This window comes from Mastigoproctus giganteus, chromosome 3 (genome assembly GCF_048544385.1).
Source record: "Mastigoproctus giganteus isolate SK-2022 chromosome 3, ASM4854438v1, whole genome shotgun sequence".
Classification (NCBI taxonomy): domain Eukaryota; kingdom Metazoa; phylum Arthropoda; class Arachnida; order Uropygi; family Thelyphonidae; genus Mastigoproctus; species Mastigoproctus giganteus.
Genome location: NC_143577.1, coordinates 174,598,146 through 174,614,929, shown reverse-complemented (window position 1 = coordinate 174,614,929; position 16,784 = coordinate 174,598,146). Strand labels below are relative to the sequence as shown.

At 32.4% G+C, this 16,784-nt stretch overlaps 1 protein-coding gene across 1 annotated transcript in view; it reads left to right on the top strand.

The window, feature by feature from the left end:
• Positions 1–16,784, top strand: part of LOC150088423 (uncharacterized) — a 291,584-nt gene that overhangs the window by 228,223 nt on the left and 46,577 nt on the right. Inside the window, exons 28-29 of the mRNA XM_090370152.1 lie at positions 3,847–3,937; positions 8,348–8,492. Of these exons, the coding sequence (XP_090226278.1) occupies positions 3,847–3,937; positions 8,348–8,492 (236 nt within the window). The remainder of the gene's footprint in view (positions 1–3,846; positions 3,938–8,347; positions 8,493–16,784) is intronic.

Genomic DNA, 16,784 nt, shown 5'->3' with positions numbered 1-16,784 from the left:
TATAGCCATCTGTTTTATGTGTTTCTACTAGGTGTACATGAAGAGTGCCTAAAGTCAACTGCTGAGAATAATGAAAGTAATAACAAAGATACTGATTTTGAAATATGAATTCATTTTATTTATTTTTTTCTATTATTGTTTTATGTTCTTATTCCACATTTTACCTTTTTTATTCTATTTTTTATTTTGTGTTAATCACTTTTCTCTATTATAATGCTGCTACAAGGAATCAGTTTTCAATTTTTGTTAATTACTTTTGTCTATTATAGTGCTGTTATTGTGGTCATATGTTTTCTCATACTTCATAATATCAGTATCACTTTGGATGAGGAAGTATGGTAATAGAGCATACAGTCTTGTGTATAGTCTATTACCATAATGCACATAAACTGTGCCTGTTTCTCTCTCAACATAATGTGCTGTATAATTATTCAAAATAATAATCTACAAATTATAATTGAAATGTGATATTGCAACTTTTATGATTGTTTTCTCTAAAAAAAAAACAAAAAAAAAAAAAAAAAAAAAAAACTTCACATCCAAATAATTAAGAGAGGCATATTTAGACACACATATGCACAGTTTCAATCTTAAAAGATTGAATGCATAAAGTGCTATGTTCATAGAAATTTAAATTTCATTGAAACAGTTCAAACTTTATTATTCAGGCTATGTGAGAATAATAAACAATTGATTGAGTTCTAAACAGCAACAGTGGTTGTTGCAAACATTAAAACTCACATGTTGCAGATGAAAAATTTTTTGTATCCCCCCATATTAACAGATGCCAAAGTTCTGGAATTAAAAAAAAAAAAAAAAAATGGTCTGTGAATGATGATGTTTACTCCACAAATCTTAGAAAATGGTATTTTCGTTATAGAACCTGTCTCATTGTTTAGTACATGTATAATTTTTTTTAAAATAGATTTCCTTAAACTTGATTATATGGTGTGATGAAATTTTAAAAAATACATGAATATCAGTTGTTTACTTAATGCTCATTTTTTTTACTTAATCTTGTGGTGTATTTAATCTATTTTGTTGACGTTACTTTTATAACAAATGTATGGATATAATTTCATTAACCCTCTTCAAGTTAATCATAAATGAGTTCCACTGTATATATATTTTAGACAGGAGAAATATACAGGAAAATTTAATGTAAAAATGTAATATAATGTAACATTTCATAATAAAAATTTAGTTACAAATTGAAATGTTATATTTATATTAAAAGTTTTGCAGTTTCATAGTGCCTACATTATAATTATAACATACACCTGATAACTATATGAATTCCTTCTGGTACTCTGTCTAATCATAAATGAATGCCAACAAGACTAATGCAGTGTCCTTGCCCTTTCTCACCATTTTGTTGTTATTTACTTTTGCACAAAAAAGCAGATAAGGGTATGAGGCATCAGTATATCATGCCTGTAAATTCTATATGTATTATATAATCAGTTTTCCTGATTTGCTTTGATGAAAAACCTGAATTTTGGAGAGTGGAAACCATATGTTTCTCCCCCAAGACTGACTAACACATCTACACTCTGAAAAAAAAAAAAAGCCCATAAAAAAATTCCATCTGTTTTCACAGTATTTGAATCCAGGCCTTTTCACACAGTGTAGAAGGACATTGATTGTAACCTTCTTGCTCCCCATGGGGATTGTCAGGTTTGAGCCCTATCTCAATGAAGGAAATTTTATTATTTATTTTTTTCCCACACTGTGACCAAGGTAGTTGGGCTCAGGTGAGAGTTGCATGTTTTTCTCCTTAAACAGGAGCTTCAGTCCCACCTCTTGGGATTTTCTGGGAGAAGGAGACTAAGGCAGTGTTCCAGAGAATTAAGGTTTAATCATCATGTATTATGTAGCAACAAAAAAAAAAAAAAAAAAAAAAAACATTTTGATCATGGGGACTTTGCTCCTACCTGAGGCTGCCCATGTAAATATGAGACTTGGTTTTTTTTTTGTTCTTCAGTGCCACTTCATGCACTGATGTGCATATTCTTTTTTATTTGTTTGTGCTGGATAAAATGGTTCTGTTATATATATATATATATATATATATATATATATATATATATATATAAGCTGCTAAGAAAAAGCTTGAATTGACCACTGTATTAGCCTGATTATCCCAGAAGTGGGAGCACAGTCAATCTGCTGATTGATAAGTTTACATACTGTTTCAGATATTTGACAAAGATAAGGTGATAGTCTTGAATGATGAATGCTGTGCCTCAAAACTTATTGTTAGGAAATGCTTATGCTTAATTAGCAGTGCATCTTCTGTGACAGTATTTGATTTTGCTACTTGTCACTCAAATGGAGACAAATGGGTTTACATCCTGTTGATGACTGGAGAAATCCTTAAAGACTTCATTATAATCAACTGTAGTTAGCTGATATAAAGTGGAGAGAAACAATAATTCATCTTTAACTGACCACTTAAATTCAATTATTTCTTGGATAAAAATATTTCAACACTGAACTCACAATTTGAGTTAGCTGAGCTTGGGGATGTAGGGTATTCTTTCATAAGTTATTCTGGGCCTTTCAGCCTGTGCAATAAATTGACTTGTGAATATGATATAGATAAAATATACATAACCATACACATGTTTACTACTTACTGTACCACCAAAAAAAATCTGGCACAGTGATCATTGCATTGACTTCAATGGTCATTGCAGTCAATGTTTAAGTTTCAAAAAGCCTCTAACCAGCCAGTTGGGGTACCACCAACTGTTTGTGATGGAAATGGTTAGAGGCACAATTTTTAAAACTGTGATATACTTCACTCCCATAATAAAGAATACAGCATACTCATCATCCTATGTTTAAGGATATCATCTCCAGATTCTATGAATATTGTAATAGTATATTTAAATTTCTAGTCCTTCTGAAGGAGGAAGAAAATCATCAGGCTGACACCCCCCCCCTCTTAAAAAAAAAAGGTAAACTGCAGCCATTATCAACCCACTGCAGGATGGAAGCCTCCTCAACAATTCATGCTGAGGGAAATGGACCATAATCTGCCACGCTGTTCCAGTGCAGGTTGGCAGATCGACCATATTTAGCAGTCAGGGGCTTGAACTCCGGTCTGTTCAAAGAGCATGTGCTACTGCACTCCCGCTCCTGACCACTCGGCTATGGAGACCCCCCCCCCCCACACACACATACCAGGTGATAATCAGACTAAAGTAAAAGTGAGTTGGGGCTCTTTCTTGTTGGTCTGAATATTGCCAAAACATTAAGACACACGCACATTATGCATTTAGGCCCCATGTTGAAAAAAATGAAAGCTTACTGAAAACTTGTTTGATTTTATAACAAATGCAGTTATTGTAGGATATTGTGCAAGTTGCAGATTATATTGAATAAAAATTGACACTATTCTGCATTAAGGACAGATATTAAACAGTTAAGTTTAATATAAGTTTTGTGATAAACAGTTATTTTAAACAAATATCTGTTTATCACAAAAAGCTATCCAATATTCTGAACTGTCTCCAGGCTTTTTTTAAAGCAAATTCATTAATTTATTTAAGTAGTCAGTCTTTGTTAATAGATGCATTCTTTTTTGTTTATGTAGTATCATTCAGTGAAGGGCCAGAACATTAGTATTTTTTATTTAATATTTATATATTTAAATAAATAAATGAATGCACCATTCTTAACACAGAATTGTGTAAGCTTTATTTATTTATTTTTTTTTTCAGTTTAATGTAGTTTTATAATTCTGATGGTGCAGCATTCATTAATCTTATTACCTTCATCATAATTCTGGATTGCCTTGGATTTTACCATAGAATAATTAACTCTGCAAATTTATTTCAGATCCTGTAAAAATAAAGCATGTAGATGTTACTTTGGCTTTTAAGCAAAGTTCACCTTTTGATGCTAAATCCAGCATCTCCAATATTAAAAGGTAAAAATTTTGCTTTTAATAAATAAATATATAGTATGAGTTAAAAGTCGAGACAAATAAGGCCATGTTAAACAGTTTATTTAATAATCTCCTGTTTCTTTAACTCGTATGGTTGCATTCAGATCTGTCATGCCCGTGATCACCTCTGATCAAAGTGCTTTCAGCTTTTAGACATAACATAACATGTGCATTTAAGAAAAAAAAATTTAACCCTTCTCCATCTGTAATATTGTCTAGTTTTGTGGCACTAAAATATCATATTCATAATGACAGTAATTTAAAAAAAAAAAATTTTTATTCTATTTGGTTTTGATTTGACATCAATTTTTGGAAGCTTATAATGCAACTTCCAGTAGATAATTTTAGTTTAATTTTGATTACCAAATCAAAAAAAATATATATCTAAAAAGAGGATATAATAATACATTTTTTATAAAAAAAATGATCCACTGAATAGCATGCACTTTTCTTTTGTGTGTGTAATAACACAATAGTGTTTTTCATTTTATATCATTTTCTGTAAGTTTAATGCATAGGAGCAGATATTTTAATTTAAATTTTGTTATCTGGTTAAATTATTCATTTAAAAAAAAGAATAAGTAATAATTTCTTTTTCAAGAAACAAACTTATAATTAGGCTGCATTTCAAAATTTTACATTCCAAGGAGATTAGAAAGTTCTCCATTTTTGAAAGTTTTATAATGTGACTGCCTAACAGATATTTTTCCTTTTTATTTTATTACTAGAACAAGTACACCTCAAAGAAAGTGTAATAGGTTTTCAAAAAATAATTCATTATGAGTAGTAGAAGGCACTTTTATTTGTTTTATTTAGTTAGTTTGTTATTTTTTTTATTTTTATTTTTTTTTTTTACACAACAAGGTGGTTGCAAAATTTCCTATTAAATATTTATAATAGAGTTGAGGAATTGGTCATTGTAACTGGGTTGCTGTATAAGATATGAACAAGAATAACACAAAACATTCTGCATCATAAAATCAGTTTGGAACAACCAAATCTTCAACACATGTTGTGATTTAAAAAGAAGTTATGCAAAGGTATTCTGTGATATAAAATATATATTTTTTATATATTTATAAAGATATATATATATATATTACTTTATATAAATATTTTATATCATCATATTTTCATGGTCCTTTTCAAAGTAGTCCCCATTTGATGAAGTTCACTTACTTCAATGTTTTTGCCATTCTTCAAAAACATGGTGGAAGCCGTTTTTTGACATGCATTTCAGAATTGCCTCCAATGTCTTTTCAACTTCTGACAGATAGAAACATTTCCCTAAAAGCTCCTATAACTTTGGAAATAAAAAAAATTGCAAGTTCAGGGCTGTGGGCATACAAGGAACACCTTTGACATTAATACTGGCTAAGTACTCTGATAGTATGAGCAATGTGAGGAGGTCTCGCATTGTTGTGATGTAGCATCCACCCGCCTGTGTGCAGTTGTGGTTGTTTGCGACAAATGTGTTCCTGCAAAGTGTGTAGTACAGTTCTGTAGTAAGGTCCTGTAGCAGTCACATGACATGGCACAACATGCTTGTAAACCATTCTTTGAATGTCAAAAGAAGAGATGACTATAACCTTTCCTGTAGAAGCCACAACTTTTGGTTTTTTCAGTGTTGAAATGATGTAGACTTCCAAAAACAAGAGCTTTGTTGCTTGCTCTCTTGGTCGAAATGATGAAGCCAGGTCTCATCTACCATTATCACCTTGTGCAGAATCTCACCAGCTTCAATAACTATCTGTTGCAGCTCCTGACAAACCTCCCTGTGCACTTGATGATGCTCGGGTGTGAGTAGTCTTGAGGTTTCAGCTCCAGGACTGCCAATTTTTTCAATTGAATCACACACATCTTTAAACATTCTAAATCATTCTGCAAACCTCCTAAAACATTCTATTTAATCAAACTATCTCTTCTAATCTTTAAACAATCTGAAATATTCTGTCCATCTTTAAACATTCTAAATCACCTGCAAGCTGTGTTATTTGGAAGTTTAGATTCATTATAAGCCTCTTTTAACATTTCATATGCATCAGCTGATATTTTCTTGAGACGGAAACAATTTGAGAGCAGCATACTGTTCCTCGCGTTTCTTTCCATTGTTACTTAGGCAAAACTGAACAGGCATAAACTTGACCAACCACCAAGATCACACTGTGTGCATGAGTGAACTGCACATTTACTATGTGATGCAGCTTTATTTGGTCTTAAAATCTGCAGCTAGAAATAGCAAGCAGTATGGTTGTTCATGAAAAGTTATGGTCATTCTTTATTGAACAGCCCTCATTATAATAATTATAATACTATTAGAAATTATTAATGCTTATCAGTCCTGTTTCTAGCAGCTTTCTGAAGAGTATGGATTCATGCTATGTCTTCCATTTTCATTCTTTTTCCTATTTATTACATATGTGGTATTCAACTGCTTAGACCACAGCTTACTGAGATGGTTTTAGTCCTGTCATATCTTCTAAAAATCAATTTGTATTTTGATTTTTAGTTACCATGGACATTATTATTATATTTCTTCCACATTATCTATTTAATTTACTTTGCCACTTCTGTTCTTATTTCTTTGGATTCCCATGCATATTGGTGTATAGTTTACATATTGAAATATGTAATATTTAACACCTCTGAAATTAAACTAGTCTCTTTGGTAGCTTCAGTATTATTATTCATTTCATTTTAAATTATTTTGACCTTTTCTCTTTCAATTTCTAAATTATTTATATTTCAGTCTCTGAACTGGTGCCCTACTTTACCACTTTGTTTGCAGTTATTGGTAATACTAGTATGTGTATAGTTAAATATATATATATATATATATATATATTTATTAGATTCACCCAGTAGATGAATCTGTTATTCATTTAAAACCTTTGAGCCTTTGAAACTTAAAGCCTTTGAGTTTTAAAATTAAATGTAATGTTTAAATTCTTGTTTCATACCAGTTGAGTTTTTTATTTTTGAATTTTCCTATGGCAAGAAATTCAGATGATAAAAATGCAGATAATACTGAGAAAATATGAATTTTTTTTATAATGAATTTAGTAATTTTTTTAATGTTGATTTCAGATGTGCAGCCCATTTGTTTCTTGGTACCCTTAGTTTTCAAGATATTTCATATTTTAGTTTTCATGTACTTAGATTTTGGTTGAACTGCTAATTAAAGACAAAAAAACTTGCTGCAGTGATGTGATTATTTTCCGGCTGGTTCTAAATTATTCTACCCCACCTGCATGTCAGCCAAGTAAACCTCCCAGTCAGAGTTATAACTGTGTGAGTTAACGTTTTTGCATATAAGTAAACTTATGCTCCATTATAATAATAGTGGTGTCAGTTGTACATGCTTTTAAAATGTCACAGTGTGTTAATTCAACAGTTGGCTTTTGTTATGTTGTAGTGATTACACAATTAAATCTCACAGATGGTTTATAATGCTCCTATTGAAGAAGCATTTTGGTTGCAAATTAGTTAATCAGGACAACTAGTGTACTCCTCATATATGTTCTGCTAATTATATAACATATATGAGGAACTGGAACCTTAGAAAGCTTCCAAACATTTTTTTTTTTTTTTTTGGGTAACAACAGAGCAGAGAAATATAAAATCTTAATTGAGGATTTATTAAAAACTTACCAAAATCTCGGTTGCAGTATGTCTCTAATAAATAATACATTTCCTGCATTACCATTTAGACTATTCCAGATAGTACTGGAGACATTAGTTATGAACATGCTATGATGAAGAAATGTTACTAGGGAAAGTTTAAGCCCAGTGTGCTGGTGAACTATTGCTGGATATTGTTCAGAGAGGCTCTTGACCATTCAAAAAGAAAAAGTAAACAAAAAATGACTATTTTTATAGTCTTTATTTTAACTCTTATTAAAATTTCATGAAAAATTTTCAATAAGCATAACCTGCATTTCTCGCCAAATCTGTGGATGCTGCTAGCAATATCTGATTTCAAATTTGTACTCAGCTCATCAAAATCCATGTAATATACCATTTCAGGGAGACAAAAATCAGAATCTTAAAATTTGTTGTTCAGTCTAAGTGCATTTGTTGTGTGACTACATTGTTAAACTGAGTTATTTGGATGTAATTTTAATCAAGTGAACCTGCTTTCATGTATTAGTGGGTGATGCTGAAAACAGTTTAAAAACAATCATTACAACCATCTAACTGGATAATGAACAACTAAAAAATACAAAATAAAATTCATTAGTTTGTTTTTAAATTAGAAAATAATCAGATATGTTATGTAACAAATGTTAATTTTTTTTAGTGTTATTTATTTTAAAAAATTTAGTCAATGAAATTAATAACCTTTGTAAAAAAAATTTTTTTTTCCTTCTTTTTTTAAAAATGTCATTACAGACTTTTGAAAAAGGTTCTGGAAAATCTATCTGCAGAAATGAAAGAAAATGATGTTGACCTTCACATTTTGCCAAATATCACAAATATTAAGTTCACGTTGACAGGAAATAACAAAGAAAATGTTGCCTTTCAGCTAGAAGAAATGGTAACTATTTTATTAATTTATATTGTTTTCATTTCAAAAAAGTTTATGTAATCAAAATGCTGATTCTTTTTACTTTCTGAGGAAAGTATTTTAAATACCTGTATGTTTTTTATTTATTTTTTTGCAAAAATTTGAAGACATAAGAGTATAATAAGAGTAAAAAGATTTTGCAATCATTTTTAAAATTCATGAAAATTATAATTTATTGAAATTGGCACTGGCACACCTGAAAACATAATTAATTTTAAAACTGCACAGGGTGTTTCAAAGGCACTCTACTCTTCTTATTAGTGAATTCACTTACAAATCATCAATAGTCTTTGAATGGTTTTTAAGAAACAATGCTTTGATGTTGAATTTGACCTTCTGCACAGTTCTTGTAAGCTTACAATAGAACTGTAATTATATCACACTGTATCTCATTAGTACATGACTTACTCAATATCTCACAAATTATACACTTAATATTTGGATATTTTAGATGAATAAAAAATAACTCTACACAGCTAGAACTTTGATTATTAAATATACAATTATAAAATATTTAATAATAATATAAAAAATATTTTAAAAATATAAAAACTGCTATTTGGCATTAATGAAATATTGTGAAGTTGGAGGACTGTTTTTGTGTATAGCAGGATTTAAACTGCTTAGTTAATGTGCAATAGTTTTATCACTCATAGCAGAATGCACTTTGCCTGTTAGTTGTCCTAATAGTTAATCTTCCATTTTTTTTTTTTTTTTTTTTTAAGATTAGATTCTATTATGATAGCCTGTTTCAGGACTTAGTAGTATTAGTGGTGGCAAAAGGATGCAAGAAAGTAGGCTTATGCAGTGTCAGCCAGTGGCATATTATACCTTCATGGGCCCAAGGCAAAATGGAATTTGGGGGCCCATCTAAAGAAAAAAACTAATAAAGAACATTTTCAATTTCATTTTATTGTGACAACAAAACATTAATGACATACCACATAAATGAGAGCTTACATATGCTCAATTTTTCCTACATCCTATTAATATTTTAGAAATAAACAAGGAGTTACCTTTTATTCAGTCAGTAAGATTTCTTCTTTACCAAATCTCCTTAAGTGAATAAATTATGAAATGATACGTTGAAACAAAATTACATAATTTAAAATAATTTAAAACTCATAATGTGTTCCTCACTATTGACACATGGACAGTCCAACACCCCAGGATCACAGCGGTAAACCCCAACCAGATTCCAGAAATATTAAATCCCCCAAGCAACCTCTAGTGAAGGAAGACATTTTGTCAAAACGCAAAATTTGGAATATGAATAAAATACTATTACAGTGAGATAAAAGTACGATAAAACAATGAAATTAAAGAATTCCTTCCTTAAGCGGACTAAAACTTTTTGACTAGTGTCATGTTCACAGGGTGGAATGAAACCAATGAAACGTGTATGTTTGGAATCTTATAAATAGGAGATTAGTCTTTGGTATGCATTGCGTTTTAATGACCACAAATCAGATGTGAGAAATGGACAACGAACGTTAGTTTTCTTGTATTTTCATTTTTAAAGTCTCGGCAATCAATAACTTAGTATAATTATGTTGAATATTTAAAATTTTGGCTTCATTAAACAGGAATGTGATTGGGGCCCTAGGCAAATGTCTTTTTTGCCTATAGGATAACGTTCCAGCAAGAAAAGAAAAAAAACGCCATTTCACTTATCAATGCCTTTCAGTAGTTTGTCTAGTTCTTCCATGAATTCAAACCATCCACTTCCACAACAACAACAACAACAGATATAAGCTGTTCTAGCATACAACCATCCTTCCTCAATTTGAATTTATGTCCCCCATGTGCATAGTCTGAGCAAGAGGAAGAAAGAACACTTAGTTTGCTCAAGCCATTCAAAGGCATAAGCACTTCAGTCAAATCACCTTCAAACTCCAGATGCTACAATTTTCAGAACTAGACCCTTTCTTGGTAATACCATCCCCTTATCTCCTCACCAGTCTTGTTGCCCCCTTCTCTGTACCCATTCCAGCAGCTCTACATCCTTCCTAAAATGAGGTCTCTAGACCTGTATGCAGTGCTCAAGATGTGGCTTGACTGCCTTATACAATGGGATAATCACCTCCTTATCCGTACTATCAAAATTCCAGTATATCACTGACAAGACCCCATGAGCTGCTCTGGCAGCCTGTCTGCACTGCACAGAAAACTTCATATCTGCCTGCATAATAACCCCCATTTTTTTTTTGCATTCTCCACTACTTGAGTGTAGTACTGCACCAATTGGTACATTACTCTGGGGGTTACTGCAATCCATATGCAGTACTTTGCAATATTTCAATGTTAAATTTCAGTTGCCATCTCTCAGTCCATCTGCCCAACTTTTCTAGATCCTGTTGAAGTAGCATACTGTCATTGACAACCCTTCAAATCTTCATACCATCTGCAAACTTGGACATCAAGCTTGACATACCTTCATCAATATCATTGATAAATTTAGAAAACAGCAATGGGGCCCAACACCAAACCTTGGGGAACTCCACTAATAACATTAGTCCACAATAAGCAGTGTCCATTGATTACCACTCTGTCTTCTCTCACTCAACTATCCCTTTATCCATAACAGCAACTTACCTTTAATGCTACACTGCTCCAATTTGTACAGCAGTCTTATGTGCAACAGTATCAAAATCTTTCCTGAGATCCAAGTATATGATATGAAAATTTATTTCTTTGCATTCAGTTCCTTTGTCACTGCATCATAGTGTTGAATCAAATTGGTCAGAGAAGATCTCCCCTTAATGAATCCATGCTGTAACTGAAGTATAACTGCATTCATGTCTAGATGGTCTTGTATCTTCTTTAACCAGCGACTCCATTATTTTCTCTACAACAGAAGTTAAGTTAACAGGTCTGTAATTACTCATTTTACCCTTTGTGAATGGGGATACAATTCACACATCTTTAGTTCCACTGGGACTTTCCCTGATTTAAAAGATGCTCTCATAATTATGGCTAATGGTTGTTTGCTTACCTGCTTTGCTCTTATTATAATTGGATAGATCCCATCCACTTCAGTGGCTCCTTTTTTATATTTAACTTCCTCTCAGTTATTACAAAATCGTTTAACTCCCTGTTAGAGTTTGATAAACTTCTGATATCCACTTCTCTAAAGAATTCCTCGTGTGAATGTAGATGCAGTATACCTATTCAGTTTGCCAGCAACCTGAGCAGGATTATCAACAGCCATCGATATCAAGTGGACCAATGTGATTCATCTCCTTCCTTGTAGTGTCTACATAAGTAAAAGCGTCTGCTGTTTTTCTTTGCATCCTTTCCAAAGATTTCTCATAATCTGCCTTGGCTTACTTAGCCTCCTTTGAGACTTGATTGCAGACTAGTTTATATCCACCATAGGGGTCTGTATCACCTGATAATTTAAATGCATCCATGCATTTTTCTTATATTTCACGTGTCTCTTTAGATTATCTGACATCCATTTAGGTGTAAGCCTTGAGCAGTATTTCTTAGTTGGTGGGAAAAGCCTAGTAGCTTCTTTGATTATTTTTCTGAATTACCCCCCCCCTTTAGAATATGTTGTTGGCCATTAGTTGGCCCCACTGTATAGTATTTACAAACTGTTTGAGACCACTGTAGTCTGCTTTATGAAAGCAAAACCCTTCTCTTGATGGTAGTTATATCTTTAAGTAAATACCACATCAATACACTGTGATCACTGCCACCTAGTGATTCCTTTATCTGCAGATTCTTAATGCATGAAGAACAATTCTCATAATCAGTTATTCATTATGGTTATTTTTGTTATTCATTAGTCATTAGGCCCGGAACACTCCTAACCCTCATTTTTGTTTTTCCATTGCTTATGCACACCAAATTGACTGAACATTGCACTGGCCACCCATGTCAACTGGGTGCACTACCTTAGCTTTTATGTGCTTCTTAACTAAGAGCATAAACCTTCCTGTCCTTTCTGTATACATTGTACTCCCTCATATTCAAATTCTGCATCCCTTACATTTGAGTGACGCCACATCTCTGATATCCCAACAATGTCTGCATTTGATGACTTGACCAGCACTTCAAATTCATCAAATTTATTTAGTATGCTCCTAGCATTGGTGAACATGCAAGTATACATGTGCCTGTTCTTACTCTTAATTATCCCAACACAGCCCATGCATTTCCTTGTTCTAAGGTGACTCACAGCAGACCTTGAAATCCCTGTACCTTGCTTTCTGGGCTGCTACATTATCCAATAGTAGCAGTGCAAGAATCACTTTCACTTCTGCCTGTGTCTATTGTTAATCTGTTATTCTGTGTTTTCTTCGATTAAGTACAAATCGGATACAAATCCATGAAAAAACATTCTTTGAATAATGCAGATTCCATCCATACTGATTTTTGTAAGTAGTAGTAAATGGATAAAGATGAATAATTTATATTTTTAAAAACTCTAGGATTAGTTGATTTACCAACAACAAAAAATGGCAGTGAAGTCCTCTTCTTTGTTGCAGGATGCTACCATGATTCTCTTTGGATTATTTGCATCCTGTTGCTGCAGACTGCTTTTTTTTCCATCAGTTTTGTAGGTAACATCTTATAGTTTGGACATGTTATGTCCAGATTGTAAAGTTGTCCTCCAGTCAGTCTTTCTCTGTTTTTAAATGACCTTACACTTTCGTTCTTCCAATGATGGTTTCAACCCAGGATTGAGAACTATGGGATTGAGTCAGTCTGGATTGAAAAGAGCAGATACTTTTTTTGGGCTTTCTTCTCACTGACTGAATTAATCAGCTTCCACTGAAGGTTGCTTGACAAAAAATATCAGGTTTTTCTTCTGTGAAATTGGAACCTTACTTTTAGTTCAAAAAGTAAGGTGATTTCCCTTTAAGTGGATTAAAAATTTATTATTTAAAATCTGAAGCTGCATATTTGCATTCAAGAAGCAGTGAACATAAGTCTCCTGTAAATTTTTGAGCAGCAGGCTGAATAGTGGATAATCTTACCTTACTAATACTGAATACATTAATACCATGACATATTTATCTAACATCCAGGCTATTTGTCATGTTATAAAACTTTCTGTTCTCCCTCTTTTGATGTAAGACCATGGCCTTTTCTTTGATGCTGGAGTTTCATGTTTTTCTTGCATAAATCTCAGCCATAATGCATTGTCTAATTTTGGTTTCTAATTTTTGGTCTAATTCTGTGAAACAAACATTTTTTTATCAATTTTTTACAATCTTTTACAGTTGTCTCACCCACGCGCAATTCAACAGCAATTTTTTTTAGAGACTCAACTTTATCAATTCCTTCCAGAGCATCTAACTTAGTTTTCATAAAAATAACCAACTCTTTCTTTTTTTGTCCATATTTCATTAATTTGCATAACCATTTAATTAAATTGCATACTGTAATTGCAATTCCGTTGGTGCTAGAGCAGGGTGAATGGATGATCTGTACAGTGCTATGTCTTGTCATAAATATCTTCACAACAAATGTGGAATGGGTAGGGGCATTGTTGTGCAATGAGAACCTGCCTTTCTCTTAAAATTACAGCCTTGCCCAGAAAATGTGTTCAGTAGTCTTTGAAGCTCCTGTACATAAAATGCAGCATAAACTCTCTCTCCCTTTCAGCTATAAATTCCTTGTGAATCACACCCTGTTTGTTGAAAAACATGATCAGTATCATCTTGATCGCGGACTTCTGTGAAAAAAACATTTTTGGGACTTAGTGATGATTTTTGTAGTCCACTGCATGCTCTGACGCTTCGTCTCTGGGTCATATTGAAACACCCAACACTCATTTCTACTGACAGTACAGTCAGTGATATTAAGATTGTCCTGACAAGTCTAGTTGAAGTCTTCACATGATGACACTCTTCATTGCTTCTGCTCATCCATGAGATTGTGTGGCACAAATTTTGCATAGACCTTCCTTTTCCCTAAATCTTCATGCAGAATTTGACAAATTGTCTCCTTATTCAATCATCAGCCATAGTTCTGAGTGTCAAATGATGATCTCTTCCCACAGTTATCCAAACTTTTATAACTTTGTCCTCATTTCGAGAGGTTGACATATACCCCCCCCCCCCTTCCTTCTTGGATCATCACAAACATCCTCACATCCATCTTTGAACCACTTTTACCATTCAATCACACACTACTGTGACTTAATGTTTCATTCCCCATAAGTGGATTTTAACATTTCATACAGTTCTGCTGCAGATTTTCTATTTTAAAGCAAAATTTGATATTCATTTATTGCTCCATTGTAAAATTGTGACACAGAAAATTTTACACTACCAATGAAACTGGTTGTTACTTGTGACCTGTCAGCCTACTGGACAGTCTCTGTACCATCATCTGTTGGAGGAAGTTTGAACTACAATATATCACTTCTGTTTATTTTCAAACTCATTGAGTCGCGCCTCCGTAGCCAGGTGGGAAGGAGCAACGGTGCGTAGCACACGCTTCTTGATTAGACCGGGGTTCGAGCCCGTCACCACCAAATACGGAAGATGCGGAAAGGTCAGGAAATGACCACCGCATCTCCCGGAGCAATATGGCCTTAGTTGCTAATGCTCCTAAAAACCAAATAACAAACAAACAACCTTCAAACTCATTGAACATGACTGCAACAGCACCAGCCTGAGAACTTTATTGCCTCAACTCACATGCACTTTTTAATATAAAATTGCCTCAGAAATTAGCCCTTGAAGTTATGCATTATCTTCATGAATCACCCTGCATATAAATGGAAATATATTTCAGAGTGTGTTCTGTAGGTCTGAAAATTTTAGCATTAATTCTGATTCCATAGTATCACCCACACCACAGAAATCTAGATATACCAGTATATATATTATTATATACTAACTAAATAAATTTTATATATATGGACTCTCCATAATAAAATACCATTTGCTATATGACAGGTAGTAAGCGCCAGTGATTGTGACAGTGTTTGCGAATTGAATTTTAATTCTATTAAACAGTGATTCTAATAAGTGAAAATAGCAGGAATATTATCCACAGACTCTAAAATAGAGAGATATTAAGCACAAATTTACACTTTATTACCTTACCAATTAACAAAATTAAATGATATGTGAAAATTGGGAAAATATTTTCCACAGATTAGCAAAATAAAAATAAATTTACGCTTACTTAAATAGCTTAATTAATACATATTGTAATATGTACATACTAACTAATTAATATTTCTGTTTAACTGACTTTTAAATTTTACAACAAAAAAAAAAAAAAAACACAGTAAAAAAGATAAGCAATCAATAACAAAAAACACAGCTTGCACAAATTGCAACTAACACGATACGTCAAGTGAGATACAGAGTAACAAGTTCACAATGCTTAAAAATTAGGAATGAAGAGAAGATTCTGAAATTTTTTTTTTTTTTATATATGATTGGAGATTTCATGGAAGGGGAAACACATTTCACCATAATAACATAAAAACTCACAGAATTCCTATTGGTATTATTGCAAATGCAATAAGATCGAGTTTACTAACTGTTTATAATAGATTGCACTAACAGGAAAGCCCAATAAACTGGAAACTGCAAATTGTTTTATGGTCGTGACCTCCAGAAATGTGCTTTAGAAAAATATCACAATGGCATTCAAAATTGATTCTTATAACCAAACATATGATAACAATGAAAGTGTAGTGCATGTTAATGATTTGAATTGGTTTATTGAAATTTGATTGCATACAGCGGATAATTCTACTAATCAGTGATTATGTAAACCTGCACCTACTTATTTCACTTTACAGTTGTCTCTGATTCGTAATTATCAATTATCATTTTAAACATTGAGGGGAGGAGAAATAAGTAAAAATGTGGCACCATCAGAATTTTTTTTCTTTTTTAAATTTGTATCATGTTTTAATGTTTATTCTGGTGTATAAGATTCACCACAATTTTATGGAAACTTTTTTCAGATAAAAGGCGAGTGATATTCAGTATTCCATATAAAACTAATACAATTTCCTATATAAAAATCGCCTTTTAGAGAGAGAGATAAATAGCTTAGTTATATAGCAAAAATTTCAACTTCAGAGGTCTTGGAACGAATTACCAAAAAACAATGTGTTATTGGGTTCACATTACAATATTTTCATGATACAGTGGTGTCTCTAGAACTGATTAATATCATAAAGCGGGGGATCAACTGTACTTGTGTTCTTGACAGTTAAAATTATCTATGCATTTGTATATGTGTTGCTGCAGTTTAAATTTTCAGTTGATTTTTTTT